We start from the raw sequence: 27,888 nt of genomic DNA, 5'->3' as shown, positions 1-27,888 counted from the left end.
TTGTAGCCCTCTGGGTCAGGGTCACAGGGAACTCAGAGAAAAGCTCTGCCAGTGTTAATTACATGCACCTCTTGTTTCACTGCTGATTTCCTCTGATAAGGCTCAGCTCACTTTTCCTGGAAAGACTTCTATGCTGGAAGCCATAGCCAAGTTTAACTCAAAACAAATATTACTTAGAGAATATGAAGATAAACATTATTTAGTTTTAAATATATATATATATGTATGTCTAATAGTGCTGAGATATATATAAATCCAATTAATTTATGTGTACTAACAGGCTAAACTACAAATGCTAGTTACTGCAGATTTCTTCTAATCTTTCAGAAGTACTTTTCCATTTGTAATGCTCTTCCCAGTTAAACTGGAGCAGAATTCTAACAACCTGCTTTACCACTTTTCTGCCAGTTAGAGTTAGAGTGAGAGAAGCTTGTCCAGTAAATAATATGCTTTGAGAATGGAGTTTGACAGTGGATCTCTTCCCCTTAATTCTAGACAAAAAATTGTATTATAAAAGTATGCTAGGATCACATTCAGACTCATTCATACATTCAGAATTGTAGCAACTCTGATAGTTTCAAGGAATGTTCTGCCCTACATCCTTGACCACTAACAGTATTTTTCAAACAATTTAGTATATATTTAGATCTTTATACATCATCTTGCTCTTTAAATTCTCCTAAAATACAAAACACTAAATTATATTACCTTCCCCATTCCTGATGCGGGAAAAGTTATATGGCTATACTATGTTTCACTGAAGTCAGAGTAACTAACTAGAACATGTCATTAAAAATCTCATCCACAAATTCTGTATCTATCTATCTACAGTGTTTTTCTTTAGAATCATAGTTCTGGTTCTAGGTGATGAATTAAAAACAAGAGGTATCACTTGAAATTATTTTGTCTATAGTAGTGTCCCGTGGACAGTTCAAGTGGATTTATGAGGCTGAACTGCAGCTAGTTTGCATTGAGGAGGGCAACGTGACTCATTCAGAAAGTTCAGCCCAAGAACATTTCACTCAGACAACCTACAGAATAGCTCCCTCATGGATTTCAAGCAGTTGCTGCCCATTCTTCACATACACTCCTCACAACTTTATGACACACAATTTCCAGCGCAAATTTGAATCCAGGCCATGAAGAAGATATTAGAACTTCTGACAAATTGCATTCTCTTACCAGTAATTGGAGTGTATTCTTACACTATTTAAACACACAGCTGTGCAGCACTTCTGGTGGATGTACATCATGTAGCCACACAGAAGGAAAGTACATCCCCATGTCCAGTGAGCTAAAGTGACACAGTTTCCTGAACTCCAGGAACTCTTCTGGTCAGAAAGTACTTCCTTCCTTGTTTCAAACACTTGATTGTTTCAGAGGGAATTAAAAACAATAGATTAGAAACTTTCAGCCTTTGCTAAGTGTACTGCTATGCAAGGAAATCGGGCCATGCTCTGGAAAGATGAGATAACATTGGGAGAGGACTCTCTTCCGGAAATGCAATAGCTTTTGCATCCCTTCTTTAGCACCATCACATGAATCAGCTACATATAAGTAATAATTCCTGCTATGAGATGTCAGATGCAGTTCAGCTATTGTTTGAAAGAAGATGTGCATGGTTAGCAAAAGGCATGAGCTAACACAGCAGTAATTTCTCAGCTATTTGATAAGCCACGTCAGGGAATAAAATAGTAGGAGTTTCTTAATCTTCGTCTGTAATTTAATGAATAATTAGGAAGAAAGCATGACAATCTCCTCTTTTTAGTACTCCATTGATTACATCTCTAAAAAGGGGAAAGAAAGTGTTATTTCTACACTCACAAACCAATCCCCTTCTCACTATAACTTAGTTTAACAGAGCAAGCAGACATGTCCATAACATCTTGGACTCAACTGATCCCAAAGGAACACAATTTTTTTTTTAATCACACTTTTTCCTGACACGATTCCTTTAATCCAGGTTAGAGATGAAGGATTTAATATTTAGAATATAATCTTAAATTCTTATTATGAAAAAGCTCCCCATCTAGACTAACAGAAGCCAGTGAATGATAGTGTTTCTGATTTTAGCTAACTTTTCAACACTGTCTCTCAAAGTATCCTTCTAGACAAAACATACAGCATTCAACCAAACAAGTACATAATACAGCGAGTGAACAATCTGCTCACAGGTTGGGCTCAAAGTGTAAATGGGGCTATATCAGGTGAGTGGCCTGTCACCAGTAGAGTCCTGAAAGGCTACATTTTGGGGCCAGTTCTTTTCAATGACTGTATACAAATACGTAAATCATCTGGACACAGGAGTTGAATGCATACTAAGTACGTTTGTGGATGACACTGAATTAGGAGTCTAGAGGGCTGTTGTAGTTTATCCACAGACCTATGAGGAGTGGCTGATGCTCCCTAGTTTGTTTGGCCTAGAGCAGTGGAGGAGCTGAAGGGATGGCTACATCTCCTCATAGAGGGGAGCATAGGGACAGTGCTCAGGATCAATGAGCTCTGTTCTCTGTCACAGTGACAGGGCCTGAGGGAACAGCATGGAGCTGTGCCAGGGGAGGGTCAGCTTGGGGTAAAGGAAAGGGTCTTCACCAGAGAGTGGTGGGCATGGAACAGGCTGCCCAGGGCAGCAGGCATGGCCCCAAGTGCCAGAGTTCAAGGAGTGTTCAGACACTGCTCTCAGACATAGGGTTGGATTTTGGGTGGTTCCGTGTGGAGCCAGGGGTTGACTCAATGATCCTTACACATCCATTCCAACACAGAATCACAGAATGCCCCAAGATCATGTAACTACAGTTATTTATGGGCTGCAATTTGAATAATAAAAGGAAACAGTCATGCAATTGTATTTTTTTCAAGATGAGAGTGCTTAAGTACCTCAGACTCAAAAACATAAGAAACAGCAACAATTCTTTAAGACCCTTTACTAAGAGCTTTTATACATTATACTTTCCTAATTCTCTTTTCCTACCAACATACAGCTACACAACATCAAGGAATAAAATTATTACTTAAAACATGAGAACTCATCTGGTTCTCCACATTTTTTAGTGACAAAGTCGTACTTCCAAATCAAGCTAGATCAAAAGAAGAGGAGTGATCAAGTTGAATGCTCTATACTCACCGTTCCTACCAGGGGGTAGATGAATCCAGCTCCAATACTGGCTCTCACGTCACTAATCGGCAAAATGAAACCAGTGGGAACACCCTTCCTCTCTGGTTGATGGGAGAGGGATAGGTGAGTTTTTGCCATGCATATGGGAAGTTTTCCAAATCCCTAGCCAAAAATCGAATGAAAATAAAAGATTATGTTTTTACGATTACAGTAACACAGAATACATTTTCACTTTGTCATCAACATTTCTATAAAACCTAAGATCTACATAGCAACAACTAAACTTAATTCCTTAACAGCTAATATTTCAGAAATTGACATAATACCGTATTTTATATAATGTTCTCTCTCAGTTCAGGCCCGTACCTCCAAGGAGAGTTGCCTGTAGTTATACCCACACTTCTGGTGTGAATTCTCACTCTAGAATTAGGTGCAAAATGTTGCCAATAGAATAGCTAGAGCGTGCTATTTTCTGAAAGAGTGGTCAAACACTTCTCTATGGAATCTAGTGACCTAATTAGATAACTAGATGAGATGGGAATTACCCTCTCAAGGGTAATAATAAATAGCTTGTAATACTTTACTATGTTTTTAAAAAGCACAAAGTGTGTGAGGCAATGGCAGCCACTTTACTTATGAAAATGTAATAGTTGGTCGAAAAGTAGGAGAAAACACCAGGGAGCTCCCCTAACACTGTTTGTCTCCAAGATTATTGATTAACCTTGAGTGAGGTACATTCCACTCTTCTCTTTATGCCTTGACAAACAACGATGCAATTCACAGGGCCAGGAGAGGCAGTACTACACTCTGCAGCCCATTGCTTACAGCAGTCCTTTAATGACATTGAGAATATATTTCCTGACACTACTAACATTTAGACTAAAAGTGGATTAGAGAATTGCAGTGGGAAAAGAGAAATAAATGGGTTATTCTGCTCCAAGTAGACTAAGCAAGCTTCTTCTCCATCTAGAAAATCAAGTTAATTCTCAGGAGATTTGTGTTATAGAGAAGATAGCAATACTTCTGCTTGCCTGGCCAAGCTGCTGAAGCATACTTCGGAATTTTTCCATGACACATCATCCATAGTTTCTATTTTCTAACTGAAAGGCTCCAACCATGTTTACTTCCAGAAGTCATTCTGTTTACAGAAATACATTCACCTCGCTACACTGTTTCAAAATAGCCCACTCCTATGTTTTAGGAACAGTGATCTATTTCATCTTCTAATGTTTATAATCCCTTGAAAATAACATGAACAAAAGGAAAGCAAATGATTTCCCAAGTGTTGGGAGTGCTGTTACTAAAATGAATAGCTATGCACCACTTTTTCAGGTGCAAATGAACACTAATGTGATAGAATTGCGCAGCAACTACTTTTGCAGTTATGCAGCTGTTGCATTCAGAGCAGTAATGCTAAATTGTCACTCTATGAAGAGTGTGCAGGTTTCATCAACAATCCCAGATGGATTTCAGCCATCACTCATATCTTACATAGATATGTATGGATGCTATAGGCTAAGACAGCTTTCAAGGCTGAAACCATTCATTTCTGTTCCATTTAATCCAATCTAAACCAATCCACATGGACCTCCATAGTTAAGTATCATAGGTAAGCTCATGCTTTTTAGAAAAGCTGGTCTAGACACTCCAATTGCAGAATATTTTACAGCCCAAGGTCTCCTGAGTCTCATCCAGCAGGCACTTGATGGCACATTTCATTGATGTTCTTACCTGCCGGGTGTAACGATCAATTTGTGACTGTGCAGCAGCAGATAACTCTATATCCTTTGCTCCATATACTTTCTGAGCAATGACCCTTATCTTTTCAGCAATCGGAAGCTGCAAAAACAGGAAACAATATATTTAAGAACAGAATCCAAGAGAAACTAAAATCTTGTTTGCTGACTGAGAAATCTTAATCTTTCATTTAGATTCATCCTTTTTTCAACAGTCTTGCTACAAAAGTAAAGGGTAATGGTGAAAGATATGATATTCATCTAGAGGTGCATGAATTAGAACCATTATTTCAGCTACTCTATCATAAGCCATAAAATCTGTTACAGAGTTGGCAACAGGAGCTTATGCTCTTGCTTGAAGAGGGGAAAGAAAACTACTGCTATGTAGTTCCAAGAATCAAGACTTAACCCACAGCACAGACAAAAGGAAGCAGGCTCCAGTGGGTCAGCAGGGATCACCAGATTATTGTGATACTATTCGTAACACAATAAAGATAACGAACACAATGAAGGGACACGATAAGGTAGAAGGTAGGCAGGATTCCTTTGGGAAGCAAGACATTTTATCAGAAAATTTCAGACCTATCACTGCTTCTTTAGTTCCTTGCCTTCTGCCCTTCTTAACATATATATTTTGACCTTTATCACTGATGCAGTAAATTATTTTGAAGAGTTCAACACCCCCTCCAAAACCAAACCAAATGAAACCATTCCAATCCAAGCATTTTATGATACACATCAAAATTCAAAGTCACTAAATTCAACTCCAAACTCTATGAGCATCCCCACCACTTATTTACCTCAAACCGAACATGTTATCTGCCCTTAGAGCTTCTGTTTGAAGGCAGATCCAGACTCTCACATTCAGGCTCTTAGAAATCCTTTCACCGATTTTCAGTAGTGTTTTTTTGTGGTCAGATCAGGCACTTACTTTTTGTGCCATCATTTCTTTAGAGTGAACAGCTTTTATCCTTTTTCTTCATTGTGTTTGGCATGACCCAGAAGACAGCAATTATGGCCCCTACAGCCTAATCGAAATAAATCACCAGCTTCTTTTTCTTTCAATGTGAACATGACAAAGAAAGACAAACCACAGCTCTATGTACTAGTTCAGCTGCTTCAGTACCAAGCAGAAATGGGCAGAGACGTGTGCAGTACACCAGTGGACACCTCACCTGTAATTTGTGCTCCAGCATATTCAAGTAATAATAGATAAAGAAGAAATACTAAATAAAGAGATATCACTTGGGGACGAGGACTTAATCTCAAGGAACTAATGCACAAAAGGCAATAGAATAAAAATGAAATATTTAATTTTATACCAGCACAGTCAAGCAGTTGGTTTCTGAGTAACAAACTAGCTAGTGCATTCATGGGAAGTTCAACAGTTAATCACACTTTCACAATACCTCTCTAGAAGCAATGGTTATTCTACAAAGATAGATCAGTTAGAGGGCCTCTATCAGGCTGATCTTTCTCTATTTCTGATTAAATTTTAGAAAAATGGAGGTTTAAAATAGTCTGCCTTTACACTAATGAAGAGCTCCAGTAACAGAGACATCACAAACAATAAGCTTGCCAGGCTTTCAAGTAGCTTAAATATAAGACTGCAAAAGGCTACTAAGGCTTAAATAAAATCCCTCCCTCATGAGAAATTTCAAAATGCAGTTTTAAAGATGCGCCACAAGACACCTCCTGAATGTGCTGACCATATAATTATTGCACCTTAATTGGGAAGAATGATGTCACATTCCCGAATTCAGGCTTTTAAAATGAATCCATGTGGAGTAATAAAACCTAATGAGGACTGGAGATAACACATTATGAATACTCTGGATATAATTCCTGGCAGCATAAAGCTGAGTGAAATACCTCAGTGACATGGGTAGCCATCAAGAGACTAAACTTCCTTCAGTGTGGTTAAGTACGTTCATGACCACTGCTGTCAAGAAAACAGTGGAAGATATGCAAAGAGCATCTGTTAAACCTGCCACTTGGGTACTGTTTGCTGGCAGGGAAGAACTAACAGCGACAGCAAAAGTAAATGCAAGAGGAATTCCCCTCCCTTTTGTCATTAGGTCAACATCAAAACTAACAGTTTTCTACTTAAATCTCAGTAACTGCACTGAGATGGAGAGATTCATTTAGATTCAATTTGCATTTGCCTCAAAATATTTCAAACTAATTTGACAGCAGTATAATTACTATGCCCTCCTTCCAGGAACCATAGCTGCAGTTTCCAAATAGACTGCAGCAGGGTTCTGGCAAACATCACAACAGACAGCTTTAATGAAGGTGGTGGCACTCTGTCTCCCAGGATGTGCTATTTTGTATGATCAAGTCCGAGCTGGACTGTTTTCTACAGATTTTTATATATATATTTAATAAATAAGCATAATTTTTGGATACTTTTCAGTATCCACATCTCAAAATTTTGCAAATTTAACCTAAAAAGAATCACCAGTTGGGAAACAGATGCAAGAATGTGAATTTCATGTGAATGCTTTTGCAAGGAATACACATCCATGATGGTGAGGCAATGCACTTGATGTTATGAAACAGTTTGAGCTTATTTAGCTTCATGACACTCAAAGATGAATCTTGGCTGAGCACAGTCCAGACAGAAATCAGCAGGGAGGCAAAGCTGCTCTGTACACATTAACACAGCCCATGCATGTACACAATGTTAGACATGCTTCCTTCCTGAAGTTTCAGGAGTAAGCAGAGAAGTATGCTACACTGTGCTAAGGATCCACCTGTTTCCTAGTATTTAGTGGGATTTTTAAGAGATCACCTATTTAGATTCACAGCATAAAGTCATTTCAAGCAAAAAAGCTTTCTGTATTTCATTTAGCAAGCAATATTGTTGGATAATTTCATTTAACTTAGTTTTTCCAAATAAAAGCCACATTGTAATTTATATGAGAAATAAAAATTCATTTCAGTTGAAAATGACATACTGGTATTTACTGCAAAAGAAGCCTTAGTAATTGACATGGCAAAAGTCTGGATGTTTACAGGACACGCATAGAAACAATTCTAGGGTGTTATTATCTCATCTTTAAGGGTAAGTTTAGGGTTAGGTTGTTGATTGATCAGAATTGAAATACTTTCACTGGTGGGAACAGAGATCTGCCCTATGTAACAATGTTTCACAGTGCTAACTTGTACGGAAAAATTACTTAGTTGAACTCAAAGGGGCTGAAAAATAATGTAGTAACTAAATCTTTAAGATACTTTAAGCAACATTTCTGTTCCAACAGACACCAAACAGTTTGAAAAACTCTTGTGAGCTACCTATTCATAACATACCTTGGTCAAATACCTGCTAGCAGAATCCACGCATATCAAGTACTTAGAAAAAAGAAGTCTTACTGTATCTCTCATGCATTTTTTCTGATTGTTTCTGCAATGGGCTGGGATATTCTTGAACTAATTGTTCATACAACAACTAGTTGATCAGATCTCTTGTGGAATCTCCTTTCTTGGAGAACTTCAAAATTCATGTAGACATGGTCCTGGGCAGCCTGTTCTGGGTGGGTTTGACCAAATGACCACCAGATATCATTTCCAACCTTAACCAGTCTGTGATCCTGACTACCACTCTCAAACTACAACACAACATCTTCAGCTGAGCTGATGCATCTCTTTGTGGACCCTCAACAAACAATCTCAGTGAAAGAAGAATGGAAAGTCTGGTCTGGATGGTGTGTGAAGAACTGCATCCTTAAAAACACCAACTTAGCCCTACAGCCCCTCTGCTGACTGGACAGCTACGATGACAGTGATATTTATAAAACATGCAGACAATGCAAGTGTCAAAAATACACAAGATTTAGGATCAGTGATAAAAGCTGTTCTTCTTTCATTTCCTTCAAGGAAGGTTGCAACTTAAGCACATTTAAGCAGTGAACAGGTGATAGCTACACAATAAACAACATGAATATAAAGAAAATGTGACTTCTATAGGTAGCAACTATGTATAAACAGAAACACTGATGGAATTAGAGCATCTTCAGAGGATTACTTTCAAATTCAGTTTTAGCTTCTCAGGAAAATGACAGCATGAAATGCTCAAGGTAAATTTATACTGAATGTAAGTAGGTGCTACATGGTCACATCGTACAAGGATCTGCTGATGGCCAAGTAGATTTGCTGAAAAACATGCATTTAAACATAGAATATATAAAAGCTGCTGCCCGGCCACTTTTAATTCTGACACTGCATGCTTTAAGTTTCATAAATATTCATTTTAGGCCCACTGCCTATAACATTGTCACTATTTCACTTAGGAAGTCACCAACCTCTGGATTTATTGTACCTGAACTGCATGTGCTTTAGCAGAAATTCTTAAAATGGTTTAAAATTCAAGGCAATGGCACTTATTTTTTATTTAAAATTTCAAATAATGCACTCCCTGAAAGCAGTAATCACTGGTTGACTAAGTGAAATAGTATGCAGACATCCCTCATTCCTCTTCTTGGGAACACTGCCAAATGAAAACATATGATGGGAGTATGGCTGAAGGTGCTGTGTGGGGTGACAGAGTGCAGCACTAAAACAATAGCTGACTCTGCACATTCAAACTCCTACTTGTAGCTTTTCCCTTGGATAAAATAAAAACACATTTATTAAAGTATCTGTATATTCTGGTTCCAGAAAACCTGTGGCTGACAGAAGGGTTCCCAAGTCTCTAACACTCCTCTTCCTTTGTTGGCACAAGACAAGATTTTGTTTTTTAATCTGCAGAAAAGCATATTCAGTCAAGTTAAATGGTTTGTGAATCAGCACCTAAGCCTGTGGCCTCAGAGATTTCTTTTCCAACTTTGAAATCCAAGCTGTGCCTCGGAAAGTTTCTTCATACAAAGAATAGGAAAATAATAAAAACAAACACAAAAGTGCAGTGTCGTCAAGAGCTTACACACACCAAAATAATAGAGTGAAACAAAGACAGCTTCCAATATCAGAACAGTCAATCCAGTGGGAAAAAAAAGTGCCCAGAGTCCACCACAATCTTTTTGATGGGAATGAGAGGAATTCTGTGGAATTCCTCTTTAATGTGGCTTTGTGTCTAAATAGCTCATTAGCAATGGTTGAGGGAAATAATTTAAGAACGAGCATATCCTGGAGGGCAGCACAGTCTACATTTGAAGATGAGAAATGATCTTCATTGGCTATCAGTAAAAGTTTCAGTGAGGAACATATATAATTTTATTTATCCCCACTCTAGCAAATTTAAGAACTTTCAGTTCTGTCCATTCAAGACAAAAGAACAGAGGTATGTTGAGCCTGTGCAACAGAAGACACATAATGGATGGATTCCATGGCTAAGATATCAGTAGGAGAAAAAAATAATTCCCCCACCACTTAATTGCATTGGAATTAAAAAGACAACTTGTTTGCAAACAGACAAATACTCTTCTGTAGGTCATTTCTCTGGAGCTCAGGGTCCTCAAACCAAAGTCTTTCAAGTCCTTCTTGACTCTGCTCTTCTCTTCAAACAACGAGTAAGCGCATCACAACTCATTCTTGTTATTGAAGCCCATTGGTTGGTGGTGGATGGGAGAGAAGCTAATGCACACACAAGCACTACTATCAGTTTCCTCTGTTTTGATGCTACTTTTAAGCTCCCTGTAACTGACCTACCATCTCTGACTGCTGAAGCTATGACAGAAAGAAATAAGTCCACATCATTTTGCCACAGTGCAACAGAGACAGGCAAAACTGTGGTGTTGAAATGATCAAGATTTGCCTGTTATTGCTATGCTCACAGAAGAAGAAGAGAAATACCAGTGATGAAGTTGTTAACTGCTTCAATTCCGCTCCCAGAAGTGCTACTCAGCCTCATTGCTCACAGATGGACCCAAGATAACAGAGATCTTCTTTGTTCAATAGCTTGGCCAGGCCACTCACTGCACTCAGCCAAAATATTTGTGTTATCAACTTCCACGGATTAATCTAGTAATTACCATGATGATACAGAGGTCACTTCTAAAGTAATGCCTCCTATTTATTTCCATAGGAATTACAACAAAGAGCACAATGACAGTGTTTCATGGACCAAGTTCTCAGATAGAAAACACTGTTTTTCGAAGTTGTCACCACCATTAGCTATGCATTTTCACCAGCCATGGACAAGAGCCTGCATGCTGCACTTGTACTGGAACAAGCCCTTCTTCTCACTCCCTTTTGTGACTTTTATGATTTTTTATTTAGCTTTCAATGCAGCGTGTGTGCAGTGACTTGAGGCTCTTCAATAATATCTGTCATTTGCCATGTCTAACTTTTAAAGGTAAAATGCCAACCCCCTGACTAGCCGGATTTACTGATCCTGCCTTCATTTTTCCCTGATTGAGCAGGCCTCTCTGCAGTCATGTGAGAGTTCAACACAGAGAAAATAGAAGAGGTCCCAAGCATTCCCCTTCCAAAAGCTTCAATGTGCTGCACAGTGAAAGAAGGCAGGTTCCTCAACTGTCATGCATGAGCAAGGAATATAACTCAGAACATAGCCCCCTACTCTTCTCTCACCTCCCCTCACCAAAAAAAAAAAGCACTGAAGCCAGAGAAATTTGGGAATAGGATGCATATGTTTTCATCCTCTTCTATCCTCACCTTAGTTATCTAACCTTATTTCTAATGGGTCAGACAACATTATTTTGAGTAATAGCGTTCTGCTGCAACTTAAAGATCCATACTTCAAGAAAAGTGAACCCAGAAAGGAAGCCAACAGTGATAAGAGAGTTGATTATATGATATTTTCCATATGTAATGTGAATATATGTATATGTTTTTTTTTAAGCACAGATTATTTCACGGAGAACTCAAGAGGCCTTTAAAATAAACCCATTTTCCAAACGTTAGAGATAGAAGCTCAGTAAGAAACCAATTCAACAATAAAATAAGAGGGAACAGTTTTCACTAGGGGAAACATCCATATTAAAATCACACACTGCTATGGTGCTTATTACAACTACTGCTAATAATAATTTAAAATGTCATAAATTCAGAAGTCTATCAAATAAAATATCTCATCCTTGCTCCTGAACAACCCCCCCACTACACTGAGTCCCAGTACTGCACGGATTACATGGCATATTGTATCTGCCCTTTTCTCCCACTTCTCAAGTAACAACAGAGTTGTTGTCAGATGTTGCTTCTTGCATTTGATAATGCCCTCAAAATACACTTGAAGCTTCTTCAGTTCACATTTCAACTCCTGAAAAATATTTGTTCATCTATTATCATCAGTAAAAATATCGTCTAGTAAGGGAAAAACAAAAGTTTGCCCTCTTAGAGAAATAAAGAAAATGTGATAAGTAACTTAAAAGTGGTATTACACATCACTGTGTCATGCAGAGACACTGGCCCCGGGCACACTCCCATCACTCAGCAACACCCAAAACATCGGTGTGATATCAATGCTGTCTTGGCTTAAACCAAAAACACTGACTGAGATGCTTTGAGAAATATGACCAGACTAGCACAGTTCTCTGATAAGGATAGCATGCTATGATGCTCAACAGGACCACTTAGTTGAGCCTCGAGTTCTGAGTCAATACAACTGCGTAGTATCCACTGTCCAAAACTGCTGATTCAGCACATGCCTGGGCATTTCTGGAGAACATGGTGTGACTGTACAAATATATCTTCGGATTCAGAAAAAAGAGAAAGCCAATCCTCTTCTTTCCTTTTTTTTTTTTAAACCACTATTTGAGAGATACAGGAAAGATGTTCTTCTCACACGATATATATTTGTGAACACCTTTCAGCTTTTATTTTTCAGATAGATTTGGAAATTACATAAAACACTACAAATAGATACATGTCATTTCAGAGAAAAGCCAAAAAGAGCTCAGTTGACTTGGACTATGCTGTAATTAGAAGCCATACTGACTACCAGTAATAGAGCTTGCTGCAGTCATTAATCTGACTGGTAAAAACAATTTTATATATAGGGGAATAAGGGCTTTGTTTCTAAATACCCAGGGTAATGCCTTCTTCAAAATGCTATTTGAATCTGTCACAGTGTCTATCTTTTCCAACAGGAGTTTGTGCTGCTGGGAGTTCTATTTATAGCTAAAGGGAAGACCAGAGTAATCTTGTAAAGACAGAGATATGAATGAAGTAATAGTGGTCGTATGCAGAATATTTCCCCCTTTGATATTACACAAGGGAGAGAAGAAAACTGCAAGCCTCAGCAAACTGGAGGCAACCAGGTCCTGAAAGCATTCAAGTAACTGGACGGATGAAGCAATTGCTGAAAAAGGCCAGAATTATGTGCTTGCTCTTACACACCCTTTTAGGCACAATGATGAGGGAAAACATGCCTGAACCCCATCTTACAAGCTCTTCTATTTCTTCACTTTTCTGTCATAGGTACCCCTTTGAACAGTACAATTCAGTCCTCCAAATTGTAACATCAAAAAACCCTATTACACCCATAGTTAACATGTGGACAGGCTGACTGGGAAGAGGCAATTTCTTTCATGTCTCTGTGAGCACAGTGCGTAAATGATCTACCTTGCCTTAAAACAAGTAGCACTGCTATTTCATTCTCCTGCCTCCAATTGCTTCAGTTCCTACCCTTTGCCCAGTAAGAATGAAACAGAAGCCCGAACTTTGCCTTTCACTGTTTTTGTTGGCCTGAATTTAGACTTCTACAGTATTTTAAGATTTTTATATGTTTTTATAAAATTCCATCAACATATTTTTGAGGCTTATAATACGTGTGTTAAGTTATGTGAATTTGAAATAATGTAAAGATGTGATTCATTCATTCTGTGCTATAATCACACTGCTTACGCAAGACGGAACGAGAAGATGTGCCTGGAAAGGACATTAAAGTAGAAATTAATCTTATTTTATTCCTTCACAGATGCAATGACCAGCCCTGCTGATCATTTCTACTCATTCATATCACCAGGTTCTTAGTTACATAGAGCATAAGTATGGGATTCATCAAATACTAACATGCTATCACTGTAACACAAGTGTCCTGTGGGGAAAAGTATTACATGTATTTCTGAATTAAACTTTAAAAATATATAAATTTTATTATTCAAAGATCATAAAATGATATCCTTAGTTTCCAGTGCATCTCATGAGGGACATACTCAGAAAGGCAGAAACATTGTACAGTTTGGCTGTAAAAATGCTCCATGGGCAAAAAGCCCTGAATCGATGCCATAGCCCTTAGAATCCCAAGTTACTGCCATTGATTCCATGAAGGCAGTTTGTAACACTAATAAGAGATGGCTGGATTACTGACACTTGCGAAAATCATGGGAGAGATGAAGAAATAAAATGGGTGCAACAGATATGAGGTATGTATCAAGAAGGAGACAGACAGAAGAGTAGAGCATATCTACCTCTGGTTGAACTTTTTTTCTGGCAAGTAGAATCAAAATAGAAACTTTCAGCCATTTAAAAGGAATGAAGCAGACGTTCTGCTGTTAAAACATAGCACTCAGAATTTTTCTAAAGAAAATAAGTAGCACTGACAACTGGGGCATAGGATCTGAAATTTGACAAGAGCTTCCCTGGTGCCAGTGAAGTCTATTTTGCTAACCAAATTTGAAACAATCCATATTTGGATAGCCAGGAAGGACCTAAGAAATTGGTTGTGCAACTTCCTAGGCAGTACATGCCTCCACACTTTCTGCCTGCATTGTGGTAATCCATCCAGCAGAGCAACTAGGGGTCCAGAAAGTCCTTCCTTGCAAGCTGCCCCTCTTGATAGGCTCACCTTCTTGTGATGTTACTTTGCAGAGGACTAAAATAACAAACGCTCATAGATAGAGCATAATCTCCATCAGACCTGGAACTGAAGCCTGAACCACACTATGCTTTGTTAGGTTATCTAACAGCTATAAACACAAAGCCCAAGCAAGGATCAGAGGAATAATCAATGTCAGGTGGAACTGTAGTGATATAATTAGTGAGAAAACCTAATCAGTGAAAATTAGAGCACTCTGAGTAAATTATTTCCTAAGACCAGTCAAAGGGTAGGATATGCCACCATCACCCCTGGTGTGAAACCAACACAGATGAGTCAATGGAGAGACTCTATCCTCAGGAAACTTCACAAACGAAAGGGGTGACAGAAGTATGGGACTCGTGGGATGCAGAAAGAGTAGCACTTTAGGAGCAAGTAAAACTTAAAAAAATAAAATTAATAAATATGGGATTTTTGAAGAGAGCAGGAGTAGAGCAGTGTGTGCCAGCAGCTGGCTGAGCTGCGAACCCAGAGGATCCTGGGTGCTGGTGATGGCAGTGGGAGCAAGGTAGGGGCCAGGGCTACAGCTGGACAGGCTGAGGGCCCAATGCCAACAGCAAGAGAGACCCATGTGGTGTGGGACTGTACTGCACCAGTAGGCTCTAGTCCTGACCAGCAGGAGGGAGCAGCACAATCAAGTCACTCTTGTTTGTTCACCTGAGTGCTGTGTGAGTGCAGATGGGTGCTGGTGAACCCTAACTGCTGCACTACCCATGACTGTGAGACAGTTAAGTAAAATTACAGGTGACTGTCAGGAAAATCATCATACAAGATCTTTGTGAAGTTTCCCACAATAGTTGTGGAAGTTCTACCTACAGATAAATTTTCATGCTAAATATAAGCTTATCAAAATATGATTTAATGCACTAATTAACAAGCACTACAAATATTCTCTACTACTGATCAGACAAGAAGCAGATTGCTCATTCTCTTTGTTTAGGTCACAGCCAAGCCAAGCCGCTTTCCAAGCATGCTAGATAGCTTTGTTGCAACATTCCTGTTTTAAATCCAATAACAATGCAGCATGCATTCATTAAAATAAAATAATCTTACCTCCAAGTTGTAGAGATATTTGAAACTGCTTTTCTGATTGGCTGCCTTTTCCACAGCTTGAGCTAATTTTACTGCTCCTCTTCCACCATCGGACCAGTGACTGCAGGGTACAGCATCAAATGCTCCAGACTGCTTTGCAATCTTACACACGAGATCAACCTCAGCAGGAGTGTCAGTTCTGCCAACCAAACAGTGCTGTTTTGTTTAATTGTTTCTATTTGATAATCTTATACACTTAGCCTTACTCTTTATCAGCAGTTGTACAGCAAATTTTTAAATAAGTTTACATATACACAGCACATTTACATACAGCATATGAATTTACAGTTCAAGAACACTTATCAAAATTGTTGTAGCTGATAAACATGAACACTGATGCCTCCATAACTTTATATGCTTTTTGTCATTTTAAACCTTAAGAACAATCTACAGATACAAAGGATTTTCATGATGGAAATTAATAATTATAATACTTCAACAGTTGCTTTTCTGAGCACGAAAACTGCTTCATTCACAAATCAAGAGCAAAAAATGTGAAATTTGATCTGTGGATTTACTTACAAGAGTAATGAAAGAATAGACTTACTTGAAGACATTTAGAGCAACCACAACGGGAACCCCAAAGAGCTGAGTAATCTGGATCTGTTTCTGAAGATTGCAGCAGCCATCAGCTACTAGCTGGAGGTTCTACGCAATTAAATACAAAGTAATGGAAAGGGTCAGATACATCAAGCCAGCCCCAGCCAAAGAATTTTCCATAAATTAAACTGAATGTAAACAGTGCTGATCATGTCAGTTGTGGGCAAGTAAAGTGCTTCCAGACAAAACATTCTGGTACTTATTAATTCTTACTTAAATTAATAAGTATCAGACTTAATTGTCTATGCTGCATCCAAAATTTGTAAATGATTGCATTGCCTTTTTCTCGGACCTGAGAAAACAGTGCAGCTGATGGCTGGCTGTCAGTTGATACAAATGATACAAAAAAATGGTCTGTGGGCAGGTACACATAGACCTATTCCACTTCCCCTTCTACTCTGATCAAAGGCTCTGATCAAGGATGGAGATTCCTGGAAATATAATGGACACGCGTATTGCCAAAACTGGTCACAAAGGTGTGAACGTTAAAATAGCAGAGGACAACTAAGAAACAAAGAAAACACACCTGAAGAGTCCACTCTTCTTTGCAGAGTGACCTCCGAGGTCATATTAAACCCACTGTTTAATGAAAGTGCTAAGCTGCCATGAATTTCAGGGAGTATCTTTGACCCCTGCACCACTTGGCCCTTGCACTGCCATGGATGCCAGAGCTGCTTGAGGCCACGTGATGAACTGGAATTAAGAGCTGATCAGTCTGAAAGCTTAATGGTCCTGGAAAATTTACTGAAAAGTTATATTCCAGCTGGTTCAGTTCCTCAGTACAATCTCGATGCAGTCACACACACAGCACATGCAAGGACAACTCCGAGTGGGGAAAGTTTAAATGGCTTTAATTGCTGGCAGTGCTCATTAAAGGTACTTAATGAATGTTAGTATTAGAGCACATCATTGTCAAACCCGAGGCTGTGTACTACTCACTCAGCTTCTCCAAAAGCTTTATAAAAGCTCCTCTTACCTCTTCTGTGTATTCTTTTTTCAGAGGGGCACCAGCAGATACCTGAAATGGTAATCGAGGTCATCATAGATTCAATAAAATATATCATAACTCTAAACAGTCGAAAGTGCACTTTTGCTTATTTTCTGTACCACCTGAAAGCATAAATATTGCACAAATGTCACAGCTTGATTGCAGCCTCTATTTTATTAAAAGTTACACTGATACAAGGAGAATAGCAAAACTAAATTGCATCTTAACAGTAAGACTCAACAACTAGTTGTAGAAGATTTATTAGAGAATGTAGTTAAATCCTGTTCTACATTCTTAACAATGCAATGCAAAGACAATGGACAGCAACTTCCAACAGCTGGCTAAAGGAATAACTAACACGGACTATCTGAAGAGGAATATCTTCTCTGGCTGTGCTGTTGACAATATTGACACTTGCTATTGACAATAGCAAGAAATTGCATGTAAGTAATTTACTTTGCTGAGAAGCAAAAGGGTATACAGAGTAAGACTGGAGCCAAATAAGATTGGACTTGGTCACATTTGTCCCAGGCAAAGGTCTTGGTCCATTTTACAGTTAAGGTCAAGTTAAAGTATTTGTCACTCTCGGTCCCTCTATGATGTATTATGTAACTAAATGAAAGCTTTATACCTCTAAAGATACAGTTCAAGAACAGAGATCACTAAAAAGACATTCTAGTAATGTATTTACTAGACTGAGTGATAAAGCACAAGAAATGTTCCTCCATGCATAAGATAATGACAAATTATTTTAATATTTATTTTAAAAGAAACAACTGGTCTAAAATGATAGAAAGTTATACAATTATTTCAGCTTTAAAGACTGAAAAAGGAAAAGCTCTGCCCTATGAGAGCATTTACTATAAGAACAACCATGCAGTCCAAAGTTTTGTGGCTGGGAAGGTAGTTCTAGCATTTTTACTCAGTAAGATTGTTTTCCTAGCAGCATCACTCTCTTCCATGCTACTGAGAAGAGTATTTTTAGGAGTTTAGTGTCTGTCTGTTTGGCTAGCAGAGTGCAGTTTAATTATATGACCCAGGAGTAATTCTAGGATTAGTAATCTATACAAGTGTTGCCTTAGCTAAAGAGCAAAAACTGATGCACTGCTGACTTTGGGTACACCGGGGAAACACTTGCACACTTCCTTCAGTTTCTTCAGCATCCCCTGAACAGACTAAAGTGACAGAATGAGTTCCTGCAATTGCAATGAAAGAAATCTCAAAACCTTCATTAACAACATTCCCTATTTCTGTTCATGTACTGAAGCCTGAACTATCTTTTTGTTCTTTGTTAGCTGCCAACTTTCCATCTTGTGACTACTTCACTTAGAAACACTATTTCAATATGCATGGAAAAGAAAAACAAATATATATTTTTTAGCTTTTTTTCCCTCCACACAACCAAACTTCCCTATCTTAAAAGATGTAGCACTTCTTCAGAACTTACATTCCTCCTCTTTTATTTATGCCTTTCCATTCTTGCACTGCCTTTGGAGGCAACAACTATATGATGAGCTAAATTGGGGACTATATGTAATTAGCACTCTGCAAACTATCCCTATTATTTCTTAAATGAAGATATTTCACATATTTCAAGCTTTACCAATGATTTTGTCTTCAAAGAAAGGTGCCAAAACTTACACTTGGCCCACCTCCATGCATCTTCAAAGCCCTCACTGTAGCAACAAGTACAACCACACTGGGAACCAAGCCAGAAGCTCTGCATTTGATGTTGAAGAATTTCTCCATCCCAATGTCAGCACCAAAGCCAGCTTCAGTTACTGTTAAACATTAAAAACAAAACAAAACCACACATAAAACATGCATTTGGTTAAACACTGGGGGATACTTCTACGTTACCATACAGTACTTTTAAATATATACCAGTATTCATTTTTGGATAAACTTTCAAATAGAGCTCTATTTACATTACTGAGCCTGATTAAAAAGCTATTCCCAACTCAGAAATAAAATCTCTTATTCTTGATACGTACAATATGCCATAAAAATAGTCACATGGCAGGGAGGGGGGAGTCGGTGGGGAAATACAAGCAATCCAATTTAGTTTAAATCAAAGTCTTTAACAGACATCTAGCTCACCAAAATGGCTCTGTATAATTAAATTTATTCAAAATGTTTGAAAATGCATATATTTGACTTTCTTACATTATTTCTTCTCCTTTGATTTCACTGAAAATATGCTTTTGCCATAATGAATGGATCTAAACTCCACTGGATTTACTGAACTTTTGGTCATCTCTCTCTTCTGTGGGATGGATGCTTAATTACAAACACAAACCAGCATCCACAGCCATGTCTCAGTCTTGGAGATATTATTAAAAAGTGAATTATCTAAGAAGACTTTCCACTAATGAGCTGCCAGACATTAATTTAGTGTGACACAGGAAAAAATCTGTGCAGAATTAGGATATGCCAAGCAAAGTATTTTTAGTAGAAACAGAGATAAAATAGAAGGTAACCTGTATTAAATGACAATCTCTTCAGAGCCAATTTGTTCCAGTTTGTCCAATATCAATTACTTCAACTGCCTCTTTTGAGATCCCCAAAAGTTGTTCTTATTAGGCAAACATAAGCATACAGTAATTCAGAAATTCAAGGAATTAGATTTACTATTGGCTGAAAAATTTCCACTGTAACTATTTTTCAGTAGGACACTGAGTATATGGGATCAAATAATGCTTCTGGAAGGTGTGAAGGGGCTTTCGAACAGACAGGCCAGGGTGGTAAAGTAGTGTGTTCCAGAGGCTCCTGAACCTGACCGGTTGCAGCCCCTCCAAGGAGGGCCAGTAACACGTCTTCATAAACCCAAAACCCAATCAGCACACAAAACTCAGTGAGCTCCTCGTCAGCCTCCCACTTGCCAGCTGGTTGGACTCCCAAGCTTCGAAAGGAATCACAAGCAAATGACTGATCACTTTAGGGCTGGAAGCCTTCAGCAGGGCCATGGACGATGCTTCCAGACAAGCAGTGCTGCTGTGGAAGAAGGTCTCCCTGTTGGCAGGTGATGGGCTTTTCAAAGCCCAAGCCTTAGTGCATTTATCCTCACACCACCAGCCCCTTCCAGCCCTTTGCTTGACACAAAGGCCTTCAAAGCTCATCTCTGTGGGAGGAAACTGCTGGGTGAGAAAGCAAGAGCTGGAAAACAACAGCAGTGGGCATGGCAGGAGAAGAAATCTCTTGAGACAGTAGCTCATCAATTATGTTCCCCAACAGCACTGTAATAAACATATTACCTTTTTTTTTTTTTTTGAAGAGCCCTGAAAAAAAATAGACACATCGAACACAGAAGCAACAACAACAAAAGGAGTTACACAAACACAATGATTCACAGAAACAAAGCTAATGTCAGGACAAGTCGTATTTAAAGCAGAGCCAGTGATCACATGTCTACTTTCCAGTAACCTCCATTCTTCTCCTCTATTCTTTTACACTGCACAAAGTGATTAATGAGAGCTCTGTCAGGAATATATAAGCACAATCCATCTTTAATATAAACAACAGATAAACTACCAAGTACTTGAGAGGGTGGGAAAATAATTTGTCTCTTACAGATGTTACCAGCATATACATGTAGAAGTCTCCTAACATTTCCAAGCAAAGTGTCCAGGGACTTAATCCCTTCCGTGACAAGCTTTTCCAATGCCAATTTTCCTTAGACTTGGGATTCCCCTCTCCCTACCTTTCAAAGAGCAAAAAGCAGGGATAACCAGAAAGGCACATCTAGCACTTCAGGGCTCCAAGGATGTGTAGACTCCCTTCACTCAGCCCCAAAAGCCTCAGTAAACACCAAGACAACTTATCTGCTTAGCTCTACATACATAACATGATGCTCTGCCATGCTCTCAACTGGTATTGAGGCCAAAATGCAGACTTGCCTAAACTTGATGCATGCAAACAACCCAGCACTGGAAAAATGAACACAACTTGGGTATTCAGCAAAGTGACCAGAATGACCACTGTGGATAGGATTTCTCAGTTTCGAAAGAAAAGTCAGTGCTTTCTCAAACGTGAGGAAGGAAATAGGATGCAGTATAAAAGCTGCCTGGATTAAAACTGCTTAGTCCATTTTATTTCCTCTGAGAAATAGAGAGAAGATGAAATAACGTGCCAAGCTGTTATACTTTAAAACCTTTGTGCTGAAACACTTAATACAATTATTTTCATACTGCTTCCTGCTTTCAAATTAAAGCAACAATAAAAAACAAATACAGACCATCAAGTGGAAGTGTCAAGCTGGTCTACATCCAGGGTTTATGAGACAAAACAGCTAATGATGTTAAATGGAAGAAGAGGCGTGCAAAGTAATACATGGATTCCTTTGTTCCTGTTACCATTTGTTGTATATGATTTTTCAAGAGGAGGCAATTACAGTTTGTGCGTGTTCTGATGAAGATTTTGGGAACCAATATCTATCTAAGCAGAAGCACAGATTTGATAAAATGTACCTAATCTAAAGGGAAGTTTACGATGCAACTCCTACTGCATGTCTGAACAGAGCTGTTTTTTTGTTGTCACTTTTAATTATTTTATAACCACCTTTAAGAATGAAAGTCTTTAGTCTCTTCTGTGTACTTCTCAAAGTACATCAGCCAACTAAAAGCAGAGTTATCTCACCAACTGCAGTGGTAGAATTCTGGGTTTGGAGCCTCCATGTCACACCATGCAACAAACTCCAGCCACCCAGCATTAGCATCCCACTGTCCTGTCCCCTGAGGTCCCCCTAAAGCTTTGCTGCTCAGATTGCCATCCTGCAGGGTGTTTGTAACAAATGCAGGGATGCTGAGAGGTAAATGATTCACCTTCAGCAAGCTCAGAGGAAAAACACAGGTATTTGCTGGTCAGTGCTTCCTTGAGACAGCAATTCCAATGCAACATAACCAACAAAGGTCAGGGATGTTACAGTCCCAGGTCCTGACTTCTGTTGCAAATCTCCCTTTGCACTAAGTCTAAGTCTTTAGTACTGCCTAGACAACAATCTAGGCAGTACTAAAATACTAGTTTCTGGGCATAATTTTCAGTCTTTACAAGCTCTTTAGACTGTCTCACTACATGGTCATATAGAATGCATAAAAATCGTAATGAACATTAGAATGACAAAAATTAAAATCACATGTACTGGAAATGCACTACCATTAGGTTACTTTTCATCACAGCCCATAGGTGATAGTCTAGCAATTAATACACGCACCTACACATCCTCAGAAATAAATTCAATCAGAAATAAATTCAACGAAACGTTCCAGTAAGTTCAAGTAATTTCTTCTGGTAGGAGATGCACATGAGGGCAACCAAAAGCTGAGCTCATTCCCCTGTCAGAATAACTCATGAGATATTAATTCAAAGTAACTGTATGCAAAACACAACACACAACTGCTACAGAGCTTTCTACAGAACACTTAAACCACATCCATTTGACCCAGTTCAACTACCAATGTAACCAACAGACCACATCTTTCATTCACAGCAAGAACCTGAAACATCCAAACTAGGCATGAAAGGGGAAGTAAAGGCTGATTAAGGTGGAACTGGGCAAAAGAGATGATGAAGTCTGTTGGGCAGCACAAAGTTACAGCAAGGATTTCCTCTCTGCACAATTGATACAGTTGGCTGAGGTCTCTAATTCCACTTTAGGATTCAGGCAAATGAACAAATCACTCCAATGGTTTTGTTTCTTGTTTGTAATTACCATAACCTCTTGATGGAATTACTGCCATGCTGAGCACATCTGGGAATATTTTATCACCTATGCATGACAATAGCTTAAATAGCGTCATGGCTTAAGCAGCTAATTAGATTTCACAGTCATGCCTAATAAAATATGTAATTTTTTCTCCACCAAAAAAAAATACATATGTTGTGCTATATCTACGCAAAGCAGTTCTATATTAGACTTGCTTTTACACACTGCTTAAAACCCTTAGAGAAAGTGCATTTGGAATTTTTATTTTTCCCTTTTTTAAAGTTATTTCACTGACAATTAAATTTCATGTAAACCATAACTAATGTCTAGTGAAAGTAGCTTCTCCCTGGTCAGCAATTTCTATCAACAAATCAGTGTCAAAACAAAACATTTGTACTGTAAAGGGCAAAGTAAGATGCATATACATGAGGTGAAGCTTTAGGACAAGAACCGTGAGCCTGAATTCCTGAACAATGTAAAAGGAAATGGAAACTCTGAGCTGCTCGCTGCCATTTACTCCCCACATGTAAACATATCTGTTCTGGTGCAGATGTCTGCTGGTAAACTCAGGAAAAGAAGAGTTCAAAGTCACAGAAGCACATGAACTGTGAACCTGGAGCTCGAGGCATGCTCACTGTACTGTACTGATATTTTCTTGTTTAAGTGAAAAATACCAAGGTGTGCAACTGCCAAAATAAACTAGGATGATCTGTGACATCTAACAGGATATCATATCTTTGTTAGTATAGCTAGGGATGTCTGTTCATTCTGACTGGCAATTTTTCTGATGTGAACTGAAGTTATTATGACAGATTTTGGAATGGAAGAGATATTTTTCCCTTTCTTAAACCTTGCCCCTGATTTTCCTGTGGATTTTCTTCTGATGCATTCTCAGATGTCATACTATGCTGACACTTGTTCCTACCACCACTGGACGCAAAGTCCAATGCAGCAGAAAACTGCACGTGCCTATATTAGCGCTGAGCATTTTTCAGGAAGAAAACAGCTTCACTTGGCTCTGACAGTTATATGTTGTAGTTTTGCCCACTGTCTCAGCAAGACCTGGGAGAAAACAGAGTAGATCTTTGGCATCTCGTGAAAAGCATCACGATCTGATAGCTCCATGCAGGAAGCCCTGAGCAAAATGAATTTTGCTCTCTGAAAGCAGATGAAATGACAGTGAGGTTGTGTTCATATTAGATTACCATTCATTCAAGACTCTGTGTAGATGTCTCTGCAATGGCATATGGACAGCAGTCCTGCCATAGAAACAGCCCTTGAAAGAGGTGCTAGAATTGTCTGCCTCCTGTCCCCACACTTAGCAGCAAGCTGCAATTCTCAGGCTCTGGCAGAGAGAACTCTGCTGCTAAAAATTTCTCTGGAGTAAAAAAAGTCTGTAAAGCTTTTGACTTTTCCACAAAATCAAAATATGTCAGCTGAAAACAAAGATTTACATTCAAGTACTCCACCACCCTACACTGTGGTGATAACAGTTCGACTTGTGCTGTCTTCCTCCAAAATACACTTTTCCCAATGGGCTGGAGCACTCTGTCACTTCTTCCTGAGAGCAAATGCCACACAGGGTGCTTGGCTCCAGGAATACTCTTTAGCTAATTGTTCATTCCTTTGGGACCCCTAGCATGCTATTTTGAGCTTCTATGCAGAAACATTTCTTTTACCAAAAAATGTTAAATCTTAACATTTAAATGCAGAACAGTATTAAATGAGAAGCTAAAAGCTATAGCACAATCTCATATGGTTACTCATTTTAAGTACCATTTGCTGTTAACTGAGTATTTTCCAAGAGCATCCCATGATTAGACAAATGAATACGCATAATAACTTGTGCAGATTATTCCCAGGCTACAGACAGAAAACCAGCAGAAAGTTCACTTTATTTTCTGCAAGCCAGATTGCCAAAGGCAATCCCTAAATCTTGACTCTCTCACAATTAAGGATACAACTCCCATCTGTGGGTTTTGCAGGCCTGCTTATACACGTATGCTGCATATGCTGCATTTGAAATTCAGGGAGCAAAAAATCAAAACTGGAAAACCCAGGAACCAAGAGGATTGGAACCATGTGATATAAAGTATGCTCTGCACATCTTCCCAGCTCTGCATGCCTCCTCCCTCTCTTGAAAATACACAGAAGTGCAACGGCAATGACTCCTACCTACACCACACCAATTTAGGGCATGGTCTGACACAGTGGCTGAACAGAATGTGTGCTCTGTCTTGCTGAAAAGGGGCATTTCTGCTCCCTCTCAACTCTTCTGCCCTTGTCCCCTCCCCACTGTCTGGACTTCTCACAGGTTGTTGGCACACATCTAATGGAAAGATAAACTGTTGGAATTTGCTATCCATAAAACAAACAAACAGAAAAACACATAACAGTTTCTTTTCCCACTGGGTTGGAGTTGAACCAGCTCATGTGAGACCAGACAAGTGTCTGAATATGCTCAAACAAGCAGCAGAAGCCAGGGAAGGAAGGGAGGGAAAGCCCCACTTCGACAGTGCCAAACTGTTAATTTGTTGCTCGCCACCTTGTCAAACCATGCTCTAATATTTTGAACATTAAATTTGATGTCTTCTCACAGCTCCCTAGTAACGAGCTCATTATTTGGATTTATTACTGGAGATTAAAAAGAAGTTGAAGATGTCTTATAACCACAAACAATTCATTCTAATATAAATATAGAGAGCTGCATGTGGCTTCATGTTTCTCCGAGTCCCTCTGCTAAGTCTGGTGGGTTTCACACCCACTTTTTCTTAACTCCTGTGTCCTATAGTCACACAAAGACCCATTTTTCATTGGTTGTATTGGCTCCTACATAGGTGCTATTGAATTCATACTGAATACATTTACCAAATTTAAACAATTCCCCCTTTCCTAATCTCCTTCAGTTTTCTCAGTCATGAATGTGACAGTATGATCCAGACAAATTCAAACAAAACAACTGTGATTTTCAGGTTGCGGCCTTTCACCATTCATAACACGTTTCTCTTGAGGTAACAGTATCCTTTAGCTCATAAGACAGATGACCATGTTTCTAAAATGGAACACAATTAATGACATAGGAATAATGTAATTACATTATCTCATCCTTAAGAGATCATCATGGCCTTTGGCAGAGAATTATTAGCCTTTTGGTAATTACAAAATTAAAACCTCACCACTTCTTTTTTTCTTTAATTTCGAGTTGCATAGAAGGAATAATTAACAGCAGCGCTGATGGATCTTCATTTAAGACCATTCTTTAACAATTCCCAAGCTGCAAGAAGTGCATTAACTTATATCACCTGCAGTACTACCCAAAGTTTTATCACAGCTGGACTGTTTCCCTGTGTATCCTATCACAAGACTTCCATCTACTCTCACTTTTAAAAGACACATTTGGTTGAAACTCCAGCCCCAAATATCTCTCTCATCATCTGCTCTCTGTTGAAGATTTTGGCTCCTCCTGCTCCCCCAGGAAGAGCTGCAGAAAACATACTTGGAACATGACCCACATTATAAGCATCAGGAAAACTTCAAGAGGTGGGCAGAGAGCCTGAAGATCTCCCTGGAAGCGTTCTACCCATTTCAAAGGGCCATGGATTAACACCTGTCCTAGCACTAACATTGCGCTGATTCATAAAGCAGGACAGAGGGGAAGAAAAAGAGCTTATTCTCTAGATAGCATGACACTTCAGCATATGGCTTGGAAGATTATGCACGTTTATGTTGCTGTTTAGAAAACAATCAGACTGTGAGTGATGATCAAGGCAGCAAAGTCTGAATACACACCATTTTGCAGCTACTCACGGAATCCTCAAAGCCTGTTACAATTTGGAGACAAAATCCACTTAACTAACCACTGCCACACTTCCAAGTTCCTTCTAGGTGTGTCAGGGTCAGGCAATTACCTCACCTGCCAACATATGCTCCTCCTCATCCTGGTGCTAAACTAAACGTGCCTGCGCAGGGACAGTGGGGAGTGGTGTCTGCAGCGCGGATGCCACACAACAAAGAACACAGCCAGATCAGAATGATCAATGCTGCTGTCAGTAGGTGCAATCACCCGAAGCATGCTACGCACCAAATCATCAATCATTTCAGTGTAAACCTACCTTATAAGACATGCAACTATTTGCCCTGGGCTACTTCACTACAGCTCCTCCAAGTCCCCTAGATTCCTTACTAAAGCTCGCATTTTACTCACTCTGCTTTTCAAAGATCCCAGGAGTGACTGTTTTCTGTAATGATTGTGTCAGTGACTTGAATGTTATCTTTTTCAGTACACACATGCAGTGAATCCTCCGCCTAGGAAGAGCAGCTAGTTTGGTGGGGTTTTTTTATTCCACTTAACCTCTGCTAGAACACAGAACTTCTTCCCCTTGTGACAGGCCTGGGATGGGATGCCTTCAACACTGTTCTTGCCAAAACCACTGAGCCATGGTTCAGAAATTCATGAAGAGGGCCATCTTCCAGCAGTTTGTCTTGGTGAAAAGATCACCCAGTGAAACATCCAGTGTGAGGGCTTTTAAGTTACTACAGAAAGCCACATGAAGAACTCAGTAGAAAAGCTCTTTGCTGGTGGAAATTATATCAAGTGCGTAATACGTGTTTCAAACACATACACAATTCAAGGTACTGGAATGATTTTTCAAAGAGATAAAGCACCACATACTTTTATTACTATCTAGGAGATGGGAAAAAAAACATCTGGCAGTGAGAAGATGCAACACAAGCCAGAAAGGAGCAGATGAGAGTAAAGTACCAGTGATGTAAACCCACTGTGCTGCAAAAGTTTTGTGAAATATTCACATTCATGATAAATGCAGCAGAAGCAATTCTAGAAGCCACGGAAGCTTTTCAGAAGTAACCCTTCCTACATCT

At 39.1% G+C, this 27,888-nt stretch overlaps 1 protein-coding gene across 4 annotated transcripts in view; it reads right to left on the bottom strand.

Annotated features, from left to right (window-relative positions):
• Positions 1-27,888, bottom strand: part of MTHFD1L (methylenetetrahydrofolate dehydrogenase (NADP+ dependent) 1 like) — a 134,701-nt gene that overhangs the window by 40,311 nt on the left and 66,502 nt on the right. For all 4 annotated transcript variants that reach the window (XM_015858104.3, XM_015858105.3, XM_015858106.3 and 1 more), the window contains 6 exons: positions 18,948-19,087; positions 17,295-17,336; positions 16,266-16,366; positions 15,680-15,857; positions 4,847-4,954; positions 3,125-3,277 (listed from right to left, as the gene is read on the bottom strand). In XM_015858104.3, the coding sequence (XP_015713590.2) occupies positions 3,125-3,277; positions 4,847-4,954; positions 15,680-15,857; positions 16,266-16,366; positions 17,295-17,336; positions 18,948-19,087 (722 nt within the window). The remainder of the gene's footprint in view (positions 1-3,124; positions 3,278-4,846; positions 4,955-15,679; positions 15,858-16,265; positions 16,367-17,294; positions 17,337-18,947; positions 19,088-27,888) is intronic.

Source organism: Coturnix japonica, chromosome 3 (genome assembly GCF_054131305.1).
Source record: "Coturnix japonica strain WE chromosome 3, WE-NBRP24, whole genome shotgun sequence".
Classification (NCBI taxonomy): Eukaryota; Metazoa; Chordata; class Aves; order Galliformes; family Phasianidae; genus Coturnix; species Coturnix japonica.
Note: the sequence above shows the minus strand (reverse complement) of the source record. Positions and strands in the feature narration are given on the sequence as shown.